Source organism: Camelus ferus, chromosome 7 (assembly GCF_009834535.1).
Source record: "Camelus ferus isolate YT-003-E chromosome 7, BCGSAC_Cfer_1.0, whole genome shotgun sequence".
Taxonomy (NCBI): Eukaryota; Metazoa; Chordata; class Mammalia; order Artiodactyla; family Camelidae; genus Camelus; species Camelus ferus.
The window spans coordinates 19,307,947-19,334,869 of record NC_045702.1 but is presented as its reverse complement, the minus strand read 5'-3'; the positions used below and the strand labels follow the sequence as shown (position 1 = coordinate 19,334,869).

General features: G+C 38.2%; 2 protein-coding genes across 3 annotated transcripts in view; both read right to left on the bottom strand.

The window, feature by feature from the left end:
• Positions 1 to 26,923, bottom strand: part of LOC102510491 (olfactory receptor 2A2) — a 92,131-nt gene that overhangs the window by 59,341 nt on the left and 5,867 nt on the right. For both annotated transcript variants that reach the window (XM_032483558.1, XM_032483559.1), the window contains exon 3: positions 19,721 to 19,775. The gene's annotated coding sequence lies outside the window, so the exon portion shown is untranslated. The remainder of the gene's footprint in view (positions 1 to 19,720; positions 19,776 to 26,923) is intronic.
• On the bottom strand, positions 14,883 to 15,818 carry LOC102507816 (olfactory receptor 6B1). The gene has a single exon (XM_014564934.2). The coding sequence runs from the start codon at positions 15,816 to 15,818 to the stop codon at positions 14,883 to 14,885; it is 936 nt and encodes a 311-aa protein (XP_014420420.2).

Here is a 26,923-nt window from a genome sequence, read left to right as displayed (position 1 = left end):
CTGTTCACAAAATGTTTTGTAGTTTTCAGAGTACAGGTCTTGCACATCTTTTTCCCAGTGGTCCATAATTGTGCTGCTATTATAAATGGGCTTTTTGGTTTGTTTTTCAAGCTCAATTTTTATTTGTTTTCAGTATTTAGAGATATAATTGATTTTGTATATCGGTCTGATGTCCTGCAATCCTGCTGAAATAATGTGCTAGTTCTAGTAGCTTGTTTTGCAGTCTTTCTCTCTCTGTGTACATACACACACACAAGCAGGTACACACACACAAGCATGTTATCTGAGGGGAAAGATACTTTTCTTCTTCATTTCCAATCTGTATACTTTTTATTTCTTTTAACTGCCACATTGCACTTCCTGGAACCTTCAGTCCAATACTGAATAAAAGGATTAAGACACACACTGGAAGAGAGGATGTGCAAAACCACATCTGATAAAGAACTGTTATTCAAAATAAAGAGAGAGCTTTTAAAACTCAATAATCAGAAAACAACTCAATTTAAAAAAGGACCAAAGACTTCAACGAACACTTCACCAAAGAAGGCATACAGAGCAAATACGCACGTGAAAAGACACTCTACAGCTTATGTCATCAGGAAAACGCAAATTAAAACAACAGTAAGACACCACTGCACACCTATTAGAATGGCCAAAATCCAGAACAGTGACAACACCACCTGCTGGTGAGGATGGGGAGCAACAGGAACTCTCATTCATTTCTGATAGGAATAACAATGGTACGTCCTCCTTGAAAGACAGTTCGGCGGTTTCTTACAAAACAGGCATACTCTTACCATGTGATCAAGCAACTGTACTCCCTGGTATTTACCAAAGGTAGTTGAAAATGCATGTTACACAAAAACTTGCACGTGGATGTTTAGACAACTTTTACTAAATGAGAAAACTATATTTAAAATGTGCTTTAAAACAAAATGGAATTAGAAAAAAAATAGACATATGTATTTGAAATAACCGCACTGTGCTGAAAATCAAATCTCTTGCAGTAATACAATACGCCAATTCTTAAAATGTAAGTTAACAGAATTCTCATTTAAACATTTTCAAAGACAATACTAAGGTCAAAAATTTCACGTCTATGGTAGCACGTATAGAAGAGCTTTATAAATATGACGTCCATCCCTATGAAGCCTACAAATTTGACAACGCTCAGTAAAAGCTTTTAGAATCACATCCAAAAGGTCACATCGAAGAATCACAAATCTGTATCCTGAAAGTTCCTACGCTGTTGGTATGAATGTAGTTTGGTGCAGCCACAAAGGAGGACAGTAAGGAGGCTCCTTAAAAAACTAAAAGTAGACTTACCCTATGATCCAGCAATCTCATTCCTGGGCATATATCTGGAGAAAACTATAATACAAAAAGACACATGCACCCCACTGTACATAGCAGCACTACTTACAATAATGAAGACATGGAAACAACCTAAATGTCCATCAACAGATGACTGGATATAGAAGATGTGTTGTATATATACACTGGAATATTACTCAGCCAAACAAAAGAATGAAATAATGCTGTTTGCAGCAACATGAGTGGACCTAGAGATTATCATATTGAGTGAAATAAGTCAGACAAAGACAAATATCATAAGGTATCATTTATATGTGGAATCTAAAACAAAAGATACAAATTCTATTTACAAACCAAAAAGAGACTCACAGATAAAGAAAACAAACTATGGTTACCAAAGGGGAAAGGGCAGGTAGGGATAAATTAAGGGTTGGGGAGTAACACACACACACTACTATAGATACAATAGATAAACAACAAGGACCTACTGTATAGCAAAGGGAACTATATCCAATTTCTTATAATTACCTATAATGGAAAAGAATCTGAAAAGAAAAAATGTATGTATGCATATGTATAACTGAATTGCTTTGCTGTACACCTGAAACTAACACTGTAAATCAACTACACTTAAATAAAAAATAAGAGTAAATAAATAAAATACGTCTTTTGAATTGATGTATTATCCTTCAGTGAATCTCATTCTAAGCTACAAGTGCTCCTTCATATAACATCAGGATATGTGTCTTTTAAATTTATTCTTCATATGTATTTATAATTTTTTAATCTAACCACTGTTATTTAAAAGAATTTATATTACAAACTCCAAGATTTTGCCTTTGAGTATATTCACAATACTGACTCAATTTAGTGATTCAAGTTTATGATTTATTGTTTACTTTCTCACGCCAAATTGATTTAAAACCCTCCTGTATAATTTTATTTGTACCAGTTTCCATTTCACTTCAAGTAGCCAATGAACTCTATATTATCTCATTTTATTCTTCTGTTCATTGTTCCTGAAATAATGTCTCCGTTCAATTCTTTCCATTGAATTAAATGCACCTTCCTTGCTTATTTAGCTGTCCAAATTCTACACAGCTTTCCATCTTACCAAAACACAACACAAATTTAACCTCTTCTAAAAACTTTACTTTCTGTTCACTCCACTTTTAGCATGTTTTTTCTCTTTCTTCAGAATTTCTATAGAAACTCTTGTCTAGATATTTTATTAAGCATTTTTGCTTATATAAAATAATTTAAATATCTCATTGTCACCTTTTACATATCAATGTGTATGTCCTGTGCTGGTAATAAATTATGTGAGGTTGTGAATCATGCTTTATAATTCTTAATATTATATCCAGCAATCTATTTCACATAATAGGTGCTCAGCCATATGCAGACCATGAAAAACTTCTTAAACTTTCAAAATCTCAGTTTAGTAATTTGTATAATAAATTATACAATTATTTAGACCAGATGATCTCCAAGACCTGTCTCAGTACTAACTCTCCAATGTGAATTTAATGTTGAGCATTACTCTTATTTCCCACTAGATGGCACCAACACCAAATAAACACTGAATTGGCTTTTTTTGTGTGTAAAAATGAATGCTCAGAATAGGTACTGTTATGGATAACAGGTATAATTTGTGAAATAAATTATAGGGAACCATAGGATTTTTTCTACTTTTTTAACTAGAGAGTTATTTGCTAATAAATAATGAATTTTCTGTAAAATATTATTTGGAGTAATGTTTGTGAAATCAACACAAAATACCTTATTAAAGAAATGCTCACTGAATTTCTACCCTGACCACAATAACTTGATGGTTGTTTGAAGATGCACAAAGGTAAATCATGCATGGATGCTTTTATAAAGAAAACAGAACATACACAATTTTAAAAAGCATAATAGAAGTAAAAATGAGATTATTCCAAGGATATAGATACTACTTTCAACTGCAGAAATCAGCATCAGTCTTCATGGGAATTGGGGTATTTTATATTTCTGTTGTGGGTTCAACTTGTTGTGTCACTTTAAAAAAAAAATATTTGAAGCAGATAGTGCAAGATATTGAATGTCAAACTAAGGCCTTTGGACTTCATGCAGAGCTAATCAGATGAAATTGAAGACTTCCATACAGAGTTTCACAACCAGAGGTATGTTTTAAAAAGTTGTCTGCTTGACTGTAAGTGAGGGGATTAAAAAAAAGGCATTTTATGCAAGAAAGGGGAGAGGGTAGCAACACTCTTATCAATAAAATAGAATTTAAAACAAAGTCTGTAACAAAAGACAAAGAAGGGCATTATATAATAATAAAGGGATCACTATAACACGAGGATATTATACTTCTTAACATCTGTGTACCCAATACAGGAGCATCTAAATATATAAAGCAAATATTAACAGACATAAAGTGAGAAATTGACAATAATAATAGGAGATTTTAACATCAACACCGGTAAACATCAATAGATAGATCATCCAGACAGAAAATCAGAAAGGAAACAGTGGTCTCAACTGACACAATGGACCAGTGGGACTTAGTAGATTTCTACAGGACATTCTGTGCAAAAACAGCAGAACACACGTTGTTTTTAAGTGCATACAGAGATTTTCTCCAGGGTAGATCATGAGCTAGGACATAAAAAAGTTTCAACAAATTTAAGAGAACAAAAATTATATCAAACATTCTTCTGCCCACTAGAGTGTAGAAATAGAAATCAATCACAGAAAGAAAAATAGGAAAAATACAAACACAAGGACATTAAACAACATGCTACTAAGAAAACAAGAGGTCAATGAAGAAATCAAAGAGGAAATCAGAAAATACCTTAAGACAAATGAAGATAACACAATTGTCCAAAATTTATGGTACACAGCAGAGGCAGTTCTAAGGAAGAAGTTTATAGCAATATAGAGCTATCACAGGAATCACAAAATATCTCAAGTAAGCAACCTAACCACCATCTAAATAAATTAGAAAAAGAATAAGAAATAAAGCCCAAAGTCAGCAGAAGGAAGGAAATAATAAAGATCAGAGAGGAAATACATAAAAAGAGACCAAACAAATAGAAAAGATCAGTGAAACCAAGAGCTGTTTTTCTGAAAAGATAAACAAAATTGACAAACATTTAGCCAAGCTTGTCAAGAAGAAAACAGAGAGCACCCAAATAAACAAAATAAGAAATGAAACAGAAGAAATAACAACTGATACCACACAGATACAGAAAACATGATAAGAGAACACTATGCCAACAAATTGGACAACCTAGAAGAAATGAACAAATTTCTAGAAACATACAATCTGCCAAGACTTAATCAAGAAGAAATATAGAGTTGGACAGAGCAATCACCAGCAGTGAAACTGAATTTGTAATAAATAAATTCCCAGAAAACAAAGCTCCAGGATCAGATGGGTTCACAGGCGAATTCTTCCAAACGTATAAAGAAGAACCAAAAACTTAATCCTTCTGAAACTATTCCCAAATATCGAAGAGGAAAGAACACTTCCAAATTCATTCCACAAAGCCACCATTACCCTGATACCAAAACCAGACAAAGGCACTACAGAAAAAGAAATGAATATAGATTCAAAAACTCCTCAACAAAATATCAGCAAAATGAATTCAACAATATATAAAAAGAATTATACACCATGATCAAATGGGATTTATTCTAGGAATGCAAGGATGTTTCAATATTTGCAAATCAATCAATGCGATACACCACATTAACAAAAGGGAGAATAAAAATCATATGATCATCTCAACAGATGCAGAAAAGGCATTTGAGAAAATTCAACATCCATTCATAATAAAAACTCTCATCAAAGTTGGTATAGAGAGAATAAATATCAACACAATAAAGGCCACTTATGACAAACCTACAGCTAACATCATACTCAATAGTGAAAAGCTGGAAGTTTTTTCTCTAAAATCAGGGACAAGACAAAGATGCTTACTCTCATCATCCCTATTTAACATAGTGTTGGAAATTCTAGTCACAGGAATCAGACAGAAAAAAAAAAAAGAAAGAAAAAAGATATACAAATTGGAAGGGAAGAGGTAAACCTGTCACTATCTGCAGACGACATGATGCTCTATACAGAAAACCCCAAAGTCTCCACCAAAAATTATTAGAACTAATAAATAAATTCAACAGGGTTGAAGGATACAAAAATAATATACAGAAATGTTTCTTTTCTATATAGTAATAATGAACTATTAGAAAGTGAAGTCAAGAAAACAATATTGTTTAAAATCACATCACAAAGGATAAAATACCTAGGAATAAACTTAACCAAGGAGGTACAAGATCTATACTCTGAAAACTACAAAACATTAATTAAAGAATTAGGAAATGACACAAAGAAATGGAAAGTTATCTTGTATTCTTGGAATGCAAAAATTAATATTGTTAAAATGGCCATGCTACCCAAAGCAATCTACAGATTTAATGCAATCCCTATCAAAATACCCATGACATTTTTCACCAAAATATAACAAATAATTTAAAATTTCGTATGGAACCACAAAAAAAACCTGAATTGCCAAAGCAGTCTTGACAAAAAACAAACAAACAAACAAACAAAAAAAAACCTGGATGTATCACACACCCTGGCTTCAGACTATAGTACAAAGCCACAGTAACCCAAACAGCATGGTACTGGCACATGAGTCAATGGAACAGAATAGAAACCCAGAAATAAACCCACACAATTATGGTTAATTAATCTATGAGAATGGAGGCAAGAATATACAATGAAGAAACAACAATCTCTTTAGTAAGTGGTGCTGGGAAAACTGTAAAATAATGAGATTTTAATATTTCCTCACATCACACACAAAAATAAACTCAAAATATATTAAAAGTCCTACATGTAAGTCCTGAAACCGTAAAACTCCTATAAAAGAACACAGGCAGTAAACACTTTGACATAAATTGCAGCAGTATTTTCGTAGATATGTCTCCTAACGCAAAAGATATAAAAACAAAAATTTTTTAAATGAGACCTACTTAACCTTGAAAGCTGTTGCACAACAATGGAAACCACTGACAAAATGAAAAGACAATCTACTGAATGGGAAAAAAAATATTTGCAAGTGATATGACCAATAACAGGTTATTCAAAATACACAAATATCCTAAATATACAAACATTTCATATAAAAAACTCAATATAAAAAAACCAAACAACCAGATTGAAAAATGGGAAGAAGGGCTGAATAGACATTTTTCCATAGAAGATATAAAGGTGGCCAACAGGTACATGAAAAGATGCTCAACATCACTAATTATTAGAGAAATGCAAATCAAAACCTCAATGAGGTACTACTTCACTCCTATCAGAATGGCCATCATTAAACAGTGTACAAATAACAAATGTTGAAGAGGACATGGAGAAAAGGAAACCTTAGTATACTGTTCATGAGAATGTAAATTGGTGTAGCTACTTATGGAAAACAGTATGGAGGTTCCTCAAAAAACTAACAATAGAACTGCCATATGACCCAGCAATTCTGCTACTGGGTATATATCTGAAGAACACAAAAACACTAATTTGAAAAGATACGTGCACCCAATGTTCACAGCAGCATTATTTACAATTGCCAAGATATGGAAGCAACATAAGTTTCTAACAACAGGTGAACAGATAAAGAAGATGTGATCCATATATCCAATGAAATATTACTCAGCCATAAAAAGAGTGAAAATTTGCCATTTGCAATGACATAATAAGACCTAGAAAGTATTCTGCTTAGTGAAATAAGTCAGACAGAGAAAGACAAATATACTTTGTTATCACTTATATGTGGAATCTAAAAAAAATAGATAAATGTGTATACCAAAACAGAGACAGACTCATAGGAATAGAGAATAAACTAGTGGTTACCAGCAGGGACAGGGAAGGGGCTTTGGGCAAGATAGAGGAATGGGACTAAGAGATACGAACTTTATAAAATAAACAAGCAACAAGGACATACTGTACAGCACAGGGAAATACAGCCACTAGTTTCTAATAACTTTAAATGGAATATAATCTATAAAAATATCACTATATCTATAAAAATAACCACTATGTTATACACCTGAAACTAATAGAATATTGTAAATGAACTATAATTTAAAAAAACCTACTCACAAAAAGACTGTCTGATCTCACTTTCATATGGAATCTAAAATAGTCAAACTCACAGAAGCAGAGAGTAGAACGGTGATTGACAGGGACTGAGGGAAGGGAGAAATGGGGAGGCAATGGTCAAAGGGTACAAAACTTCAATTATGCAAAAAAAAGTTTTGGTGACCTAGTACACAGCAAGTGCCTACAGGTAACACCACATTGTATACTTAAAATTTTCTAAGAGGATAGCTCTGTGTTAACTGCTCTTAATACAAAATAACACTAATTACTAACAATAATAAAGGGGGTAGAGGAAACTTTGGGAGGTGAGGGTCATTATGTCATGGTCTTGATGGTAGTGATACACTTACAGATGAATACTGATTCCTGAACTCATCAAGTTGAATATATTAAATATGTTCAGCTTTCTACATGCCACTTATTCCTCAATAAAGTGATCTTTTAAAAAAGATACATCTGCTGGTGGCTTGGCTATTTGATGAGAATGAGAGAAAGGAGTACGGCTCCTGACCGAAGGGCTGTAACAGTACATCCTTGTGAGAGATTCTGATGGCTTACACATGAATGGTGACAACAGTGGCGAAGGATATAAGCCATCAAGGGACACAGAAAAGGATGGATCAAAGTAGAGAGCAAGGAAAATGAGAACAAAGACAATAACTGGATAATAATTGGAGAAAAGGAGTCAGTTTGGTTTTGAGAGTTATGAAGAAATTACGAATGATTAATTTCATCATTTTGAGTTTTAGAAGCTGACGCTACAGCTTGTCTTCATAAATCCAGTTATTTTTCCTGCTCAGCAGCAGCAGCAGCAGTTCCCCCATTTCTGTTTTTGTAGCATGCTACATATTTGCTGATGGTTTTAAAAGCTACGAGATCTGTTGAGTTAAGTATTATGATTGTAGCACTATCTAAAGCAAGTAACGCATAGCTGGGTCTTTCTTGAGTCTGTCAGTAATAGCCACTAGAATTAGTAATAGCTAATAGAATTATGTACATCTTTTGTATTCTGCTCTTAAGGAACCTTTCAAGACATTTAGAATAGTGTTGGAGAAATACTCTGCATGGTCCCAGGAAACTTCTTAGTTTCTTTCTTTTTTCTCAGAAGTACAAGTTCTCCCTTAATTCAGTTCAGCTCAGATTAACATTGTTACTCAAGCACCAGCTATATGCCAGGAACTGTGATAGACTCTAGGAACATGAAGATGAATAAGACAAGGTTCCTGCTACTTCGAGATCAGAAAAGAGAACATAGGACAGCTGACTGTGCCACAGACAGGAAGGGGAGGCACTAGCTGGTAAGGTTCCTGAAGGACGTGATGCCTAAATTGATTTAGAAGAATGAAAAAAAAAAAAACTAATTACATAACTGGAGGTGGAAGGATGCTTTAAGCCCTGGAAACAGCTTGAACAATACAGGGATGACTGAAACAGCATGTCACATTTTCTAAACTACAAGAAGTTTGAGAACATAAAGTTCTATGCGGGAGCGTCAGGCCCTGATGCTGGAGAAGCAGGTGCTGAGGCAGGAGGCATGGGCAGGAACACAGACAGGGCTTTATGACCAAGCTAAGGACCTGCTCTTCACAGATGGTGAAGAGAAACGCTGAAGTGTTTTAAAGAAGAATGTGGCAGGAGCACAGTGGCATTTTCATTTAGGAGGGAATTATTTTATCTTGGAAAGAAGCAGTGTAGCACTTATTATGTAGGAAAAAAGAAGAAAATATGAGGTAAGTAAAAAAAGAAGGACCAAATGGATGAGGAAGAGATACAAAAAGCTTGCAACGCAGCCACTCCTAGACAAACGCTTAAATTTCGTTATCTATACCTACAGATTTTTTTTATTAGGTTATTGTTGGCCACTTGGTCTCAGCCCACCATGGGGACATTTCAGTGTCTCAGTCTAATCAAAAGAGAAGCACTCCAAATGTCAGAAATGTTTTATGCAGAGTTGTAATAGCTGCTCTAGTCTGCTCTCAGCCCTGAGCCCCACTGTTACCATGACAACCTCCACAGCAAAAGGCAAGGTTGATGAAGTTGTTCTGATCCAGAGGCTTTGCCTCGCTGTTCGGTGCTTCTGAATTTTCAATATCAAATAAACCACTGCCAGTCTCCTTGCACACTCTGTTATACATCTGAAATATTAACTTACCTAAGTATCATATTTTAACATAGAATGTTCACCCTATGTGTACACTTATGGGGTCGTAAACAGCCCAGTCCACAAACGCTTCTGGACCTCAGAAGAATCAGGCAGTGGACAAAAGGAAAATCATATTTTTGCCATTCAGTGTTATTCTGTCTTGATATAAGATCACAAGCACAGAATGAGAGAAGCAGGTTAAAGAAATAGTTGCCTCAGTTCTCGCAGACTCTATGGGGCTAGTAAACCTTCATTTGACCAATATTTGACCCATCTATTCTCGCCTCTGCATCCTGAAAATTGTTGCTGCCTCCTCCTTTTATCTCTTTTCACAAAAGTATGCATATGCCATATATTCATGTATTTTATGCGATCATACTATACATCCCTTCTGTAATTACTTATTTGTAAACTATTTTTTCTCAATAATGTACCATGAGCCACTTTCTATGTCATTTTTCTTTAAGCTACAACATTTTCCATCATAAAGACATGCTACATTTTACTCTATCCAGTTCTATTTTTTAACGTGCTGGGGTTTTCTTTTTCTCAATTTTTCTATTTTTAAACAACATGGCAATGAGCATCCCATTAACTGTTTCCACGCATATGCATTTCCTTAGTATAAATGTCTAAATTGGAAATTATTGGACTACAGTCAGCATTATTAGCCTTCTTCATTTAACATGCAACTCGAGTTCTCACTACAAGCTCCCATACTCAGTATGTGTTTTGCCTGTAAAACCTTGCCTCAAATAAAAATAAAATAGTCCTTTATTGAACACGTACTCTGTGCTGTGCACTGAACTCAGTACTTCACCTGTATTTAGTTATCTTCCAAACGATGCAATAAGGTAGGTACAGTTATGAGCCTCATTTTATAAACGAGGAAACTGAGGCACCGAAAGGTGAAACTTGCCCAAGTTTACAGCAGGAACTAGCTTCAAAGTCGGCCCAGAACCCGTCTTTCTCAGTCGCTGCACTGCGTTCGTCATGACTGGTCTCTCCTCACCGCTCAGGCTGTGTGTAAGATGTTACCTCCACTGAGGGCTTCTAGACCATTGTTACTAAAGGGTCACCCAGTCCCACGCTATTACCATGCTGTTTACTCACCCCCTTGCCCCGCCCTGCCCCACTGCCCCACATCTAGTCTTGGACAGATAAACAGTGAACAAACCAACATGAATTTAACCTGTTAGTGAGAAGCAGGAAGACAGAAGAGGTTGTTCCAACAGCACTGAGAAACAGAAGTGTTTGCAGTCAGCCAGGAAAAGAATACCAAAATAAGATTCCTGAGTCAGATACAAACCTGGTGAACTTTTCACAGTCCAGTAAACCATATCAGCCCTGGTTCAGCTTCTCTAATGAGACTGCAGAATCATAACATCTTGTCAATGTCTGCAGGTTCACTGATAAGCACATAGGGCTCTGAACTCTGCACCTTTGTCTTTTGTAAATTCTTGGTTAGACACACGGCAACACTCCCCAAGAATGTCACATTAGGATCAAGCAGGCTTATTAGAAAAAGCTCTGGCATAATATCAAAAAATCAAGAAATTGTCATTTTGTCTTTTTCTAAGTTTGAAATATTAAAAAAAAAAAAACAAAACTACACCTTCACATACAGAGAGGATTGCTTCTTACCTGGCCACGCTGGACTGGGAGCTCGATGTAGTGCCCCTGAGAATGGGTTGGTCTTCATTCAGAGGGCAGTGATGGGGAAGGATTTTTTTTTTTTTTTTTTGGTAGGCCTGAGCATTTTAGAAAGTTTATTTTAGGAAATAAGGTACATGGGGGTTTTAGGCAACCAAAATGGAGTAGTGTAGTAGATATTTACTGTTTTGCGCAACCAAGCTCAGATTGCTCCCTCTTCTTGCTTTCAGAAATCCCAGCTTCTTCTGTCTGGAATGATCTTTGCCCAAGAAGCCACATGCCTTGCTCCCCCAGCCTCTCTACGTATTTGCTCCAACATCACTTTCTCAGTGAGGGTTTCTGTGACCTCCTATCTAAAGTGTCAGATCCCCACCATCACTCCCTGTTGCTCTTCCATGCTCCCCCGTAGCACTATTACCACCTGAAAGGTGTTTGTTTCCTAGGGTTACTGTAACAAGTTACAACAGAGTTGATAGCTTGAAACCATAGATTTATTTTCTTACAATTCTGGGTGTCGAAAGTCTAAAATCAAAGTGTCGAGCGGGACGGTGCCTCTTCGAAGGCTCTCGGGCGGAATCTTTCCTTGCCTTTTCCAGTTTCTGGTGGCTCCAAGCATTCTTCGGCTTGTGGCCACATCCCTGCAGTCTCCACCTCCATCTCTCTCCACACTGCCTTCTCCTCTGCCTTCCCCCCTTCTCTCTCTTAAAGGAATACACCATTGGATTTAGGGCCCACTCAGATAATCCAGGATGATCTTATTTCTAGGTCCTTAACTTAATGACATTTCAAAGACCCTTTTTTCCAGATAAGTTCACAATCACAAGGTTCCAAATTGAGGAGGTGGATACATCTTTTTGGGACCCATCATTCAACCCACTACATCATGTATGTATGTATGTATGTGCACATGTATGTATCATGTATGAACAAATATATTGTCTGCTACCTGTTTTGATCTATGAGGGTGACAAGGTTTTGTGTTTTGTTATTATTGTATCCCTACCACTTAAAATAGTGCCTAATACATTGTAAGTACTCAGTAAATATTAGCTACATTAATCAATTAATATGGCCACTTAAAAATATACTTCATGTGTAATTAATATTTTTATTTTACTTGATAAACTTCCTTATGGGTTTGGTTAGTGATAACTAAATCCTGAGGGGCTGGTCCCAGGGTAAACCATTAAACGTGACCACCAGAGTTTACATTACGGTTACCTAAACCCAAGCAGTCTGGCACAAAATTTGTAACTTGCTTTACGCATCTCACCTTACAAATAGCTCTCTTCCATGTGCCTTTATCCATTACACTGCTGTAAATCATCTTCTCTCTGCTGAGGCTGATGCCTACCTCGGTCTGATCCGTTCCCCCTGGTGTGCTGAGACCACGCATTTATGTACTCTTCTCACAAAGGAGTCAAGGCGTCATTACTGATTCCCATCTGCTCTTTGAAACGCAACAGAATTTACAAAGACATTCTTCTTCCACCTTCTCCCTCACCCAGACACTTAAGAGGAAAAACAAAGAAGCAAACATCCCCTCATATTTGCAGTCTCCTAGCTTATGCACGTGAAGCCCAGCCAGTGGGGGGATGATTTCAGACAGGTCTGGAGAGCAGTCTTCCCGACTAGCTCCCCCACGTAAGCCCGAACCAGCTTCAGCTTGCTTAGATCTCACTCTGGTCCAGAGCTTCAACAAACAGGTCCGGTGATCCTCACGACCATCGTGTAAAGAAGGCAGAGCACGCATTGTTATTCCTATTTTACACATGAGGAATCAGGTTTCAGAGAGTTTAGACGGTTTGTCCCAGCTCACATGGTAAAACTGTATCTGGGACTAAAACTCAGATCATCAGCAACCAGCCGGTTTTCACCCCTCATTTACTGATTCCTGCTAAGACTGTTTTTGCCTGTTTTCCGGTGCACACATTTCATAGCCCTATGTGACTATACCATTATGTTTTGATTCATCTGAATTATCTGAGAAAATCATCACTTTTCTTTATATATTTGGATTTTAAATAGAAATACCTTTATAATCACCTCATTATTACATCAAGGGACCAAAATATGTTCCAAGAGCAAACATTCATTTCCATGATGAGAAGCGTGTCCTTTTGTGTACTTCTTCTTCTCTAAAGTGAGGTAGGCTTCTATTTTACTTTTGTTTCTTTTCTTTCCTGAGGGCTATACTTCACATTTGTCCTTTTTTATTTTATTAACAGTTCTCCAGATACAGTAATTGGTGATTCCAACCGCATCCCTGCACAATTAGCTTCCACATTCAGCTTGTTTTCTCTCTGGGGAGATCCCATGAGCAAAGAAAGGACCCAGGGCTCAGGGTGAGCAGACCTGAGCTTTTGACCTCTGCTCCCCACTGTCAATGATTATACATTATTTACTTCCTTCTGTTCTGGAAGATTGTAAAATGTAGCAAAGAATCCTACCCAATGCCTCTTACTTCAAAAGAAAGAGACAACATTTTTGAAGGTATTGTTTGAGAAAGAGGATGCAAATGCTAAAAGCCACTCTATTTTTAAACTGTTTTAATGGAAGATTTAAGTTCCTACTGACATTAGCATGTTATAGGGAATATAGCTTAAAGTATAGCTCCCTTTGCCACGGTCAAAACTATGAACCAAGAGTGGGCATATCTATGGACCCTTCTGCAGGTGTGTGGGCACATTTCTCAAAAAGGTAAGGTGCACATGGGAAAGGTGTCAGATAAATAATTAGGAGAGTTGAGAGTCGCTGTGGTATAGGATGGAAACCTGCCAATCCCTAAAACTGAGCCAGTTATATAGTATATGAGATGAGGGAGTAAAGGTCAGGGGAGGCTTAAAACAAAAAACAAAAAAACTTCAGAGGAATGAGAGGACACTGAGATCGGAAGAAAAGAGGACTGATGCGGGCAAGTCTCCTTCAGCAAGTAATATATTTGATGGTATTTATATATTATCATCTATTTTGTGCTCATCCATGAGAGGATACAAACAAACATTGTGACATCTGGAAGGGAAATATGAAATTCAATACAAACCAACTGTATAAGTTACACAAGAAGACAAAATGTAATTGTAAAAGGTACAGTTCACTTACAGATAACAGAAAGCACTCCAGCTACTTGAAGCCAAAAAGTATTTAATACAGAGAACTGGGTACTTCAGAAAGTATTGAAAGGCCTAGACAAACAGTCTAGTCTCTGCTGGCAAGATCGACTCCCAGCATAACATCCAGAGCAGGACTGTTAAAGAAGCTGCTCCCTCTGTCTTGGTCAGGAAGCCGAGAAGTCGGGAAGCCATCAACAGATCTGCTTCCCCACAGGCTTCAGTGCTTTGCTAGATCCTAACACAGCTAACATGCACGCTGCCATCTCTCTCTCCCACTTAACTCCGGAATTTACCCCATCTTAGATCACAGCCGAAGAGAATTCTCTATTCAAGGGGCATGTGCCCTTAGAGCATTTGATCAAGTCAACCAAGAGACTGTGGCTGGTGTGGATGTGGTGATGTCGCATTAACACGAGCGAAATCCAGCTGAGGCATTAAAGGAGAAAGAATGGAGGATGGAAGAGCGGGCACCAAGTCAAATCACTTTTTCCTAATCAGTGGTAACACACTAGTCAGGTCGGATGGCCTGGCAATAGGCCAGTTTCTTCAGAGCCTCTTTGACCTCTCGGTTCCTCAGGCAATAAATGAACGGGTTGAGAGCAGGAGTGACAATGGCATAGAAGACAGAAATCACTTTGTTCATGTTGAAGGCATGGATGGCTCGAGGCCGGGCATACATGAAAATAGTAGCTGAATAGAAGATGGTGACCACCACGAGGTGGGAGGCACAAGTAGAGAAGGCCCTCTGCTTTCCCGTGGGCATGCATAGGACAGTGGCCAGAATGCACCCGTAGGACAGGACAGTGATAGAGAGGGGGAAGAGGAAGATGACCAGTGCCAGGACAAAGTCCACCAACTCAGCCATGGACATGTCTGTGCAGGAGAGGTTAAGTACTGGAGAGATGTCGCAGAAGAAGTGATTGATGACATTGGGGCCACAAAAGCTGAGGCGAGAGATGAAGCAGATCTTAGCCAAGGAGATGCCAAAGCCTGTGGCCCAGGAACCAAGAGCCAGGCGGAAGCAGAGCCCATGGCTCATAACGGTGGGGTAGTGGAGTGGGCGGCAGATGGCCACGTAACGGTCGTAGGCCATGGCAGCCAGGAGCACACATTCTGTGCACATGAGTGCAATGAAGAAGTAAAGTTGTATCATACAGTGAGCGAAGGAGATGCTGTTGCTCGCAGACCAAAAACTGAACAGCAACTTGGGTACAGTCACAGAGATGTACCAGGTCTCCAAGAAAGACAGGTTGGCCAGGAAGAAGTACATAGGCTTGTGCAGTGGCCGGTTCTGCTGCACCAACAGGATGATGATCATGTTTTCAGCCACTGTCAGAATATAGGCCACAAGGAACATGAGGAACACTGCTGCACGCACACCCCCGCTCCCAGGGAACCCCACCAGAATGAACTTGGTGACCCGTGTCTGGTTCTCCACCTCCATATTGGAGACACAGGGCTTAGCTCTCCTGGAGGAAAAAAATCACTTGGTCAGATTCGATGGTCCAGTTAGAATCCTCCATCTTTTGCCTTCTCTGACTAGTAATAACAGTGGTGGATACCATTTTTAAATAATATATCATAGGTTAGATCATACACTGGGTGTATTATGCACAGAATGTGATTTGATTCCCACATAGCCTCTTTATACATGTTATTATACCCATCTTAGTGATGAAGAAACTGAGTTTTAGAGCAGTATTATGTAACTTACCACATTCCCACTGGTAGCTGGGCCGGAATCACATTCAAGTCTAAGTCTAAACACCTACCTGCCCTCCATAACCACATCCAAGTTAAACATGATCAAAGCTCCACGTTCCATGTTACCACTGCCAATTCAAAAGGATGCAATGGCTTTCCTGGCCTCCACCCAGAGCTCTGGAAGCTTTGCCTTACAGTTCATTTATCCTTCACATACCGTTCCATTTTCCCTCTACTGCGTGTAGAGTGCAGACAGAGTGCAACTGCATTGTCTGGGAGGTGCGTGGGGAGGTGGGACAGGGAGAGAGTTAGGCTTTTCCGTATGAAAAGCCTGGACTTCAGTCAAGTACCAGGTTTGCCCATAAATTGCTCTATGACCTTGAAGTCTTTTTTTTTTTAACATTTTTTTATTGAGTTATAGTCATTTGACAATGTTGTGTCAAATTCCATAGAATCTTGTATATATGACCTTGAAATCTTATGCTCCCTGAAACCCAATTTCCTCTTCTGCAAATGTGAATATTAATATTTATTTAGCTTATATCAATGTGGATCAAAACCCAGATGAAATAATGTAAGTAAAATTTTATATAAACTCTGCACAACAGGCAGGGTTGGGCTAACAGGAGCAAGGAAAGCCACGGCTGTGGGGCGAGCAGACAGACATGAGCTTCCTCTCAGGGAGATTCAAATCCTTGGGGGTGGGGGTGAGAGTCTCTGAGAAGAGATTTTTTAAAATAAGCAAACAAAAAGAAATATATAATAAAATCTCAGATGTTTTCTATGAAGGTTAAAAAACAGAACGTGATACTGGTGTGATCGGGGAAGGCCCCCCTGACCTCTGGAGGAGGTTGACATTTAGGCAGAGAAGGATGCCAGGGCCCAGCCCTTTGAAGAGCTGAGGAGGGAGAGAGCTGCACTGAGATGAGCCAACACTGCTGTGCTGTGATGCTTGAGGAACAGGTGGGAAAGGTTGGCAGGGCCAGAATGTGCAAGACCCCATCGGTCATCATAGGGGATCTGAAGAGTGGTCTAAATATAATGAGAAGCAAGTGAAAGGTTTAAAGCGGAATAGGGGCACGGTATGAGTTATGCTGTGGAAAGATAACACTGTTGTTCAAAAGACTCTATGAAAGCAAGAGGGGGGTTGTGAGGTTGACGGGGGCTACTCAGAGAAGGTGGTGGTAACCTTGAAGAGCGTGGTTTCAGAGGAGTGGGTGCATTTCAGAAACATTTTAGAAGAATCTTTTTTTTTAACAGGTGAACTTAATTTTAATAACATAGTCTACTTAACCCAGTATACCCAAAATATTGTATTTCAACATGCAATCAATATAAAAAAAATCAATGAGGTATTTCACATTCTCTCCTCACATTAAGTCTTTGAAATCCAGCATGCATTTCACACTTAAGCAGCACATCTCAGTTGGGACTAGCCACATTTCAGGTTCCTAATAGCCACCTGTGACTACGTGCAGGGCAGTTTTAGAAGCCTGTAAGACACATTTTTCCTTCCTAAGCATTTGCCTACTTGTCAGTAGAACTCTGCAGGTGTTCACTACAGCATCTGCACTACTGTAGAAGTTCCAAACATAGAAGAATCTTTAAAGGTAACTGATGGAAGAATCTTTAAAGGTAAACAGGTGAGGAAGAGAGAAATCAAGGAGGGACCTCAGATGTATGGCTTATTATATGGAACTGGTGCCTTCTGCTATGATGGAGAAAACTTGGGATGTTTACAGACATTTTCCTCAGAGTTGACAAGACGGCAATGGGCAAGAATTTGGTAGGGCTTTGTTTTAATTAGTTTTAACATAAAGCCCGAGCAATTGGTCCACAGCATTCTCTAATGATAATATATTAAGCACTTACTAGGTCCTGGAAGTTCTTTGCTGAGTAATTTTCAAAACGATATTCCATTTAATCCACAAAACAATACAAATGAGGTATTGTTATTCTAATAAATGTCACATTAAGTAACACTTCCAAGTTAGAAATGAGAAATCAGAATTACAGGAAAGCTGAAGTCTGTCTGGCTGCAAAGGCATGGCCTTAACCACTAGGCTGTCTCACATCCAGTTGAGGACTACCAGACTTTGCACTCACACCGCTTCTTTTATATTTAAGATGCCTGATGATATTAGGAAATGCTCTTTAATCCTACTGAAATTTCAGTATCAGCACAGGCTATTAGAGATGAGTCCAAATTTAAAGAAATACCAATATGACACAGAAACATATTCAATTACACAGGTAAAATGAACATATAGAAATGCTTGGTAAATGCGTCAGAGAAGAGATACTCATTGGACTGAGTCTTACAGTAGAAGTAAGTGAGAGGACGAAACATTTTAGGCAGACGAATTAGAGTAAACAAATACATGGAAGTGTGAAACAGCCTGACATTTTCAAGGAAGCAACTCGTTAAGACCTATTGACTGTGTGAATGGACAGATTACTAGTGAATGAATGGGTAGGAAAGGTGTGAGACAGAGAGAGCAGGGGGCAGGGATGCAGAGAGAGACAGAGACAGAGAAATAAAATAATGTCAAGAATCAGATCATGGAGACCTTTATGGGGAATATTAAGTCATTTAAGAATGAGTCTATATTACAGACAATAAATAATCACTATAATCATGGAATATTTCTCGGCAGCTGAAAACATCCTCATATTTTACCCTGGCTTTGGATGTGGGAGTATGGATTTGGATGGGTCGGGGCTGCCAAGTCAGAGATTGAGAGATGAGTTAAAGACAACACACTTACAGCAGGCACTTAAAGACACACACAAAGAAGAGAAAAATTACCCCAGTTACAATGTTTGTTAAAGAAACAAAGATGAACACGTTCAGACATACCTGTTCACAAGCTGCACAGGTAACTGCACTCCCAGAAGAAGCTCAATAACAACAAAAAATTCCCCTGTTTTCCATCAGCAAAATGAAGAGTGCACAGGCACTAACTATTACATACGAATAGGAGGAACTGACCACATGTATTGTCAATGTATTATTTTACCAGAAAATTTGTAGACCTTTTCACTCATAATAATTTCTACTTCACCACAGTGTATTCAAATTTGTTACCCCTAATAGCAGAGTTTTGCCATTGATCTAGAATCAGGTATCTTAGCTTCTCTCCATTCTTGAGCCTGCTTTGTATGCACTTTCCTTCAATTCTGTCTGCATTCTACACAAGCGTAGGTTCCAGTAATTAATACTTGATAAAACAGCATACCCTCCTTCCCCATCAAGACAACAGCAGTTTCTGTAACCACTATCACAAATGAACTGCGGGGAAGATGCCGCAGCCTGCAGCATGAGGATGTCAGAAGGCATGGTAGGGACCTGCAGCTTGGGATCAGAATCTGGGGTGCTTATTTCTGAGCCAACACCAAGAGATGCTCCTCAAAAGTAGTAGAGGGGATGTGTTCTCTCTGATCAGGGCACATCTGGCTGTACTTAGATTTTAGAAGATGAGACCGTCACCCTGATTAATCGCTGGGAATTGAGAATGGGTAAAAGTGGGAAGCATGACAACAGAATTAAATGTTTAGGGTGTAAACTTTGCTGTGTCATATGAACCTGAAACAGAGCTGCCTGCATAGTTAGAAGGGGATGCTCTGAGCAGGGACACTTACCTTGACTCAGCAGCCTCCGATGGAGCCGAATGTGAAAAGAAATTCTTCACTGATTCTAAAATAGGAAGAAGTAGAAAAGAAAGATTCAGGTATTGAATAGATGCGAGGAACTCACTGTCTAAATGCACAAAGTGTGAATCGGCACAGATTACCCAACTGCTTCCAAACTGACAGCCAGGAATAGATGAGAGGGGAGCCCTAGGCCCTAGGACCACATCTGTGCCTGATGTGGCACCAGGAAGGCTCTCCCAGCATCCCGGGGCCAGAGCACCCATTGCCTTCCTGGCAGAAGCTGCAGTGGTCTTAGGCACTCCAAGGTGTGAAGACCTCTGGATTCTGAGCGTTTTATACGGTTTCAAGACCTGCCCTACAGCTCTGCAGACACCCACGAGAAAAGCCCTTTGACGATGGCACTTTGGTCTCTCGCGGGAGCCATGAGCCATTTCTATTTGCCCATTTGTGGCAGTCTTACTTATTTTATACAATATTAGTTCCATAGGCGGGAACGCCCACTTATGGCTGCACACTTTGAAGATAATCACATTGGAATTTATTCTTTGTTGAAACATGAAGAGAAAAAATTACTACTTTTAAATTTATTTAGAGACTTTCAATTATTCAATCTTCAGTTACTTGAAAACAGGACAATCATATCAGTGCTCCAAGGGAGGTACTAATATTGAAAGTAAGCCTATCGCTACACTTAATGAATTTTTAAATAAAAGTTGGTGTTTTAAACGCTAGTGCCATAGTTGTGTGCCAACTTTGTCGTGATGTGGTCACCACTACTTTGCAGCTGCCCATGGGAACCACTTGACCAATATTTTACGTCCTGGGACAAAACTTCGGTTTACGAAACATCACTTCTCTGTGACCTGCTGAACTGTTAAGTAGCCCTCACAGAAAGAAAAGCCGTCAAATTCATTGGGATTTCATGCAACGGTCAATAGAGTTATGGGGCAGCCATTAGCAATTCAGTTCACCACATGTGTTTATGGTAATTAAGCAGCCTTTAATATAGGGTCTCTTCTAGGGCTGAAGTAGGAAAACCAAACTGCAACAAATAAAAAATAAAGCACTTCTTCTAAATCTCTGCCCCCTATTTGTCTAAAAATTCTGGGAAAACTCTGACATCCTGTAAAATGTAGCATTTGATGTCATCCACAATTTCCCAAAATGGGTTTTCAATCTATCATGATGTGGTGGTCACTAATGAAAACAAAAAATGACAGAGCATCCACCAAACAGTATTTGTGCTAACCAGGCTCTGGTCACCTGTTGTGGTGGCAGTGTGCAAGGGAGACTGAAAAGGGGGAGCATACTTGTCCAAAGACAGGGAATGCTCATCTATTGTGGGTGGGTTCTATGCATTACTGTGCCTGTGGTTCCTTATGCAGGAGGCTTAGGGTCCAAATTTCATACAAATCATTTCAAAGAGGTTGGAGATGTTCAGCAGATACAAACTGGCTATATTCTACAACTTGCTTGCACTATCTTATCCTAGAATTCAGATGCACAGGCTTTATACAAGATCTTATGGTAGCTCACAGTGAAAAAATGTGACAATGAATATATATATGTTCATGTATAACTGAAAAATGGTGCTCTGCACTGGAATTTGACACAACGTTGTAAAATGACTATAACTCAATCAAAAATTAAAAAAAAAAATTGTGTGAGGAATTACCAGGCCGTTTTCCACGACGGCTGCACTGTTCACATTTTCTGTAGCCAATGCTTGTTATCACCTGACTCTGATGCTCGTCATTCTGATGGCTGTGAAGCATATCTTATTGTGGTTTTCATTGGCATTTCCCCGATAATTAGTTATGTTGAACATTTTTTCATGTGTTTACTGGTTATTTGTATATTTTGGAGAAATGTCTATTTAAATCGCCCATTTTAAATTAGACTACTTGTCTTTTTATTATTGAGTTGTATGAATCCTTTGTATGTTGTGAATACATGCCCCTTATCAGAAAAAAAAAAGATACACAGGCTTTTCTTGGAGCTGTCTGTTTACACTTGTTGGCAGTTCCAGGTTGTATGTTGTGAATACATGCCCCTTATCAGAAGAAAAAAAAAAAAGATACACAGGCTTTTCTTGGAGCTGTCTGTTTATACTTGTTGGCAGTTTCAGGTTGTATGTTGTGAATACATGCCCCTTATCAGAAAAAAAAAAAAGATACACAGGCTTTTCTTGGAGCTGTCTGTTTATACTTGTTGGCAGTTTCAGGTTGTATGTTGTGAATACATGCCTCTTATCAGAAAAAAAAAAAAAAAAGATACACAGGCTTTTCTTGGAGCTGTCTGTTTATACTTGTTGGCATTTCCAGGTTGGAGAATTCTGCAGATCCCTGTCCAGGGCATGTGGGAAGCAACAAGGAAACCCAGGGAATTCCATTGTCTGTCATGTTGTTTCTCTGGTCCTGAGGTCCTTTGGTTGGTCCCTCCCTTTTTCCCCAGAGTTTTCCTGTATCTGTTGTGTTATGTCCAGGTTTTTTAATTGTAAAGGACAGTTCATTTTTTTTTTTATTGCTGAGTGGTATTCCAGTATACAGATGTTACCACTGTTATCTATTCACCATTGAATGGATATTTAGTTCTGTTTGGGGCATACTTTCAACAGTTACCCAGGATGTTTACAACTCTGTTTTAGCCCTCACTTCCTATTGTATAGAGCCTGAAGGTTACCTAGAGGTGAAATCATTGGGTCTTCTCTGGCTTTCTCTAAGCATGAGTCCAGCCCCGAGTATGTGTGAAGCCTTCTCAATTCCTTTGTATGTACCTGAGGTTTTAAAAGCTCTTATTCACCCTGTATGTCTTTTTCCAGCCTCTTCCTTCCCAACCTTTTCAGTCTGTCTGTTGGGGGTCTCAACTGTTATCTCTAGTGTCAAGCTGCTGCAGCTGATACTTTTGCCTTTAAATACTTTTGGTAAATGCCATCTGGAAAGCCATCCCAGCCCTGAGAATACTCTGAGTTGGCAAAACAAAGGCAAGCCTGCGTGTCTGTCCTTTGGGTGGCTGCCAGAGAGAGGTTCAAACCACCAAAATGCTTTGAGGATAAGGTCCAGGTTGCTATTTCTGGCTAGCAATATGCACCAGGTAAAGGTAATGGCCTGCACGCCAAATTTCTAATTTCCTTTTTGATTTATGGGTTATTTAGAAAAATGGGGTTTAATTGACAACATCTTGGGGGATTTTCCAGACGTGTTTCTGTTACTTGCTTCTGATTTAATTCCATTATGTTTGAAGAAAATGCTCTGTATGATTTCAATTATTTTACATGTGTTGATATTTATGTTCTTCTATTGTTGAATGGGGTGTCATTTAGGACAGATTGATTCAAGTTTGCTTTATCTTTACTGGTTTTTGTCTACTTGATCTGTCAAATACCGGAGAATGATGTTAACATCTCCAATAATAATGGTGAATTTGCCTACTTTTTATGTATCTGTAGTTCTGTTATTAGATTACCAGAATGTTTAAAGTTTTCTTGACTAACCAATATCCTTATTATTATATAATGTCCTACAATTTACCTTGTAATATTCTTTACTATGCTGATCACTTCATTTGATAGTAATATAGTTACTTAGCTTCCTAACTTTAATATTGCATGGCATGCTTTTTTCATCTTTTCACTTTTAAATCCATCTATGTCTTCATATTTAAAGCGGATCAATTGTAGAGAGCAGATAGCTGAGTCTTTCTGTTTTATTCTACATGATGTCTTTTAATTATTATGCCTCGACCATTTTCATTAAGTGTTATTATGGATACACTTGCATTTAAATCTATCATGTTTCTGTTTGCTTTCCATTTTGTCTAATTTGTTCTTTGTTTCTCTTTTCTGCCTCTCTGCCTTTTTATGTTATCTTAATTATTTCATTTTACACCTATTGCTTATTAGTTAAATCTCTTTTCAAGTCAGCAGTAAGAGTCGGAAGAACTTTCCACAGACTAACTCCTGTCTCCAAAAATGACACTCGGTGAGTCAGCACGATGGGTAGTAGCAGTATTCCTGAAAGCCATTTCTGAAAGCCAACCTGCGTGACTAGCAATTTAACTATAAATTGGAGTGACTGAGAATAACATTAAAATATCCTATGGAATCCAAACTAAGTGCACATGTACTGGTTTGATTAGTGTCCCCCAAAACACATGTCCACCCAAAACCTCAGAATGTGACTTTATTTGGAAGTAGGGTCTTTGTAAATGTAATCAGCTCAGATTTTGAGATGAAATTATTCTGGATTTAAAGTGGGCCCTAGACTCAATGACAGGTGCCTTTATAAGAAGGGAAGACACCAGGAGCCACATGGAGAAGACAGAACTAAGCAGAGATTGCAAGTGTGCCGACACAAGCCAAAGAATACCTGGGGCCACCAGCACCTGGAAGAGATAAGGAAGGATTCTTTCCTGGGAGCTGCAGAAGGAACATGGCCCTACTGACAGCTTGATTTTGAACTTCTAGACTCCAGAACTGTGATAAGATAAATTTCTGTAGTTTTAAGCCACCTAGTTTGTGGTACTTAGCCATGGCAGCCTTAGGAATTGAATTCAGTACCTCAACTCAAGTTTCCCGTAGCTGGAGTTCCAAAATGTTCATAACCACATTGGTACAATCTACCACTAGGTAAAGTATGAAAGATGGAAAATAAGAATGAAAAATGACATTAGTTGAACCAATTGCAATTAAAGTTCCTAATTGTGAAAATTTTCATAAGGTAAATATAACTTAAACACACACACACACACCCATGTACCTTGGAGGACCCCATGCAAGTAAGGAGCCCTGAAGTTTAAGCTTCTTTAGCTCCATGGGTAATGCACTTCAGGACGTAGAAGAGGAGAGTTAACTGCAAATACAATGTCCTTGAGACAATCATAGTGTATATAAAGAATGATCATACAAGTGGACATGGAACCTACGCTGGGAAAGAAGTGGGGCCAAATATTTTACAAGTTATACTCTATGGTGTGAACTAGAAAAATAGAAATAGGAACAAATGATCAGAGAGTGGGGTACTTGACGCGGAGACATTAAAGGGAGTGCAAATATTGACAATGGAGTATGAGGCGGCGTTTAAGGTATAATCACAGAAGCAGGTGACTGCAGTGGGTCAGAGGACAAAGACTGGAAAGAAATAAAAAGTCAAGTAACTGAGATGACAGGATACTGAATGGACCTTTTGCATCAATGCAGATATTCTCACAGGTATGACAGAATTAGTACTAGGCCAGTGTAAAACAAGGAGGGTGGATGGTAAATGAAGGGAAAAAGAGGGGATGGTGGTGCGATAGTCTGACAGCATATGCTTCAAAGGAACTGGAGTCGGTTAGGGAAAAATAAAAAGAGCTTTGGTCTGGAAGAGGCAGAAGATCGGGAAAGATACCCTCTTCATCTTCCTACCCAGCATTAGAGAAAATGAGTCTGTGTTTGAGAGGGCTGATGGGCATCAGCACTCTCAGTGAATAGTCGGGTTGAAGTTAGAGCAAGAAAGAGAAGAATACATTCAAAAAAGACACTCAGAATAAGGAGCACTTTGTGATAATGGAGCACAAGTTTCAGGGGACAACTGGGAATGGCTGTGGTATCAGAGGAGATTTGCATTTTGTTTAGACATTTAGAGCAAATTAAGATAAAAGCCCAGATGATGAAGGACAAGCTGTAGAGTGTGGACTTCCTGCCAAGCCTCAGATAAACAAGTTTGTGAAGCATGAAGAATTACTTGGGATAGTCTCTAAAGGGAAAGTGGTTAATCAGAGCTAATTAAGACCTGTTTCTAGACACTGGGCTCTATCCAAGTCCTTATCCCCTGTGGGGGCAACGGCATCATTTTGTACTCACCACACTGGCCTTTGTTTCTTCACTTTCAACATACAGAAATTTAGAGCTTTTAAAACTCAATTTTACACTTAGAAGGTTTTAGTTCATTGCCTGTCCTATCACAACTTCAGTTTCATGCCCTCCCCAATCCTTTATTTTAAGCATCTTTTGTTGTCTAAAGTTTTCACGTTTTTTGTTTTATTTGCTATAGTCTTAGTGAAGGATGAATGGGTAATAATTTTGAGTTCTTGCATATGTAAACATGGTTTTCTGTCAGCACTTGAAAGTGAATGACGTCAAGAGAATGAAAAGACAAGCCACAGGCTGGGAGACAATTTTTACAAAAGATACATTGGGTAAAGAATTGTTTTCTAAAATATACAAGTAACTTTTAAAAATCAACAATAAGAAAACAAACAAGCTGATTAAAAAATGGCCTAAAGATCTTGAGAGACACCTCATCAAAGAAGACATAGAGATGGCAAATAAACATATGAAAAGATGCACCATATCACGTGTCTTCAGGAAATGCAATTAACAGTAAAATACCACTATGCACCTATTAGAATGGCCAAAATCTAAAAGTACTGACAACACCGCATGCTGGTGAAATACGGGGCAATAGAAACTCTCATTCACTGATGGTGGGAATGCAGGATGGTACAGCCACTTTGGAAGGCAGTTTAGTGGTTTCCTACAAAACAAAACAAACTTTTATCATACGATCCAGCAATCCTGCTATTTGGTATTTACTCAGAGGAGTCAAAAATATGTCCACACAAAACCTGCACAAAGATGTTTACAGGCAGCTTTATCTGGATTACCAAAACTTAGAAGCAAATAAGATGTCCTTCAGTAGGTGAATGGGTAAATGTCTGTGGTATATGCAGACAACAGGATATTATTCAGTTCCAAAAAGAAATGATTAAGCCATGAAAAGACATGAAGGAAACTTAAATGTACATTATTAAGTGAAAGAAGCCAGTCTGAAAAGGCTGAAGACTAATGATTCCAACTATAAAACATCATGGATTTATTTTTACCAAGTTCTCAGTGATATATAATTGAGATGTACTATTTGGGATTTATTTTTATAAATTTTTCTGCTTATTGTATCTATGAAACCAAAAGACAAAGTAAACAAATGGAGTGAACTGGAATCAAAATTCAAAATAATCTTGGCAGATTGGCGGGAGGTGTGAAAATCAATAATAATTAGCAGAACAAAATATACATACCTTTATTTAAGTTTAAAAAAAGAGTACAGTGAGTGTAAAGACTTAGTAACCATTTTATAGGAAACAGGTGTTGGGAAATTAGTCAAATAAAAGACTATGGTGATGAATTATTTTGAAAATAGATAGTGGCAA

Excerpts from the sequence above, each read along its gene's own strand:
- LOC102507816 (XM_014564934.2), bottom strand. The coding sequence starts at position 15,818 with ATGGAGGTGGAGAACCAGACACGGGTCACCAAGTTCATTCTGGTGGGG.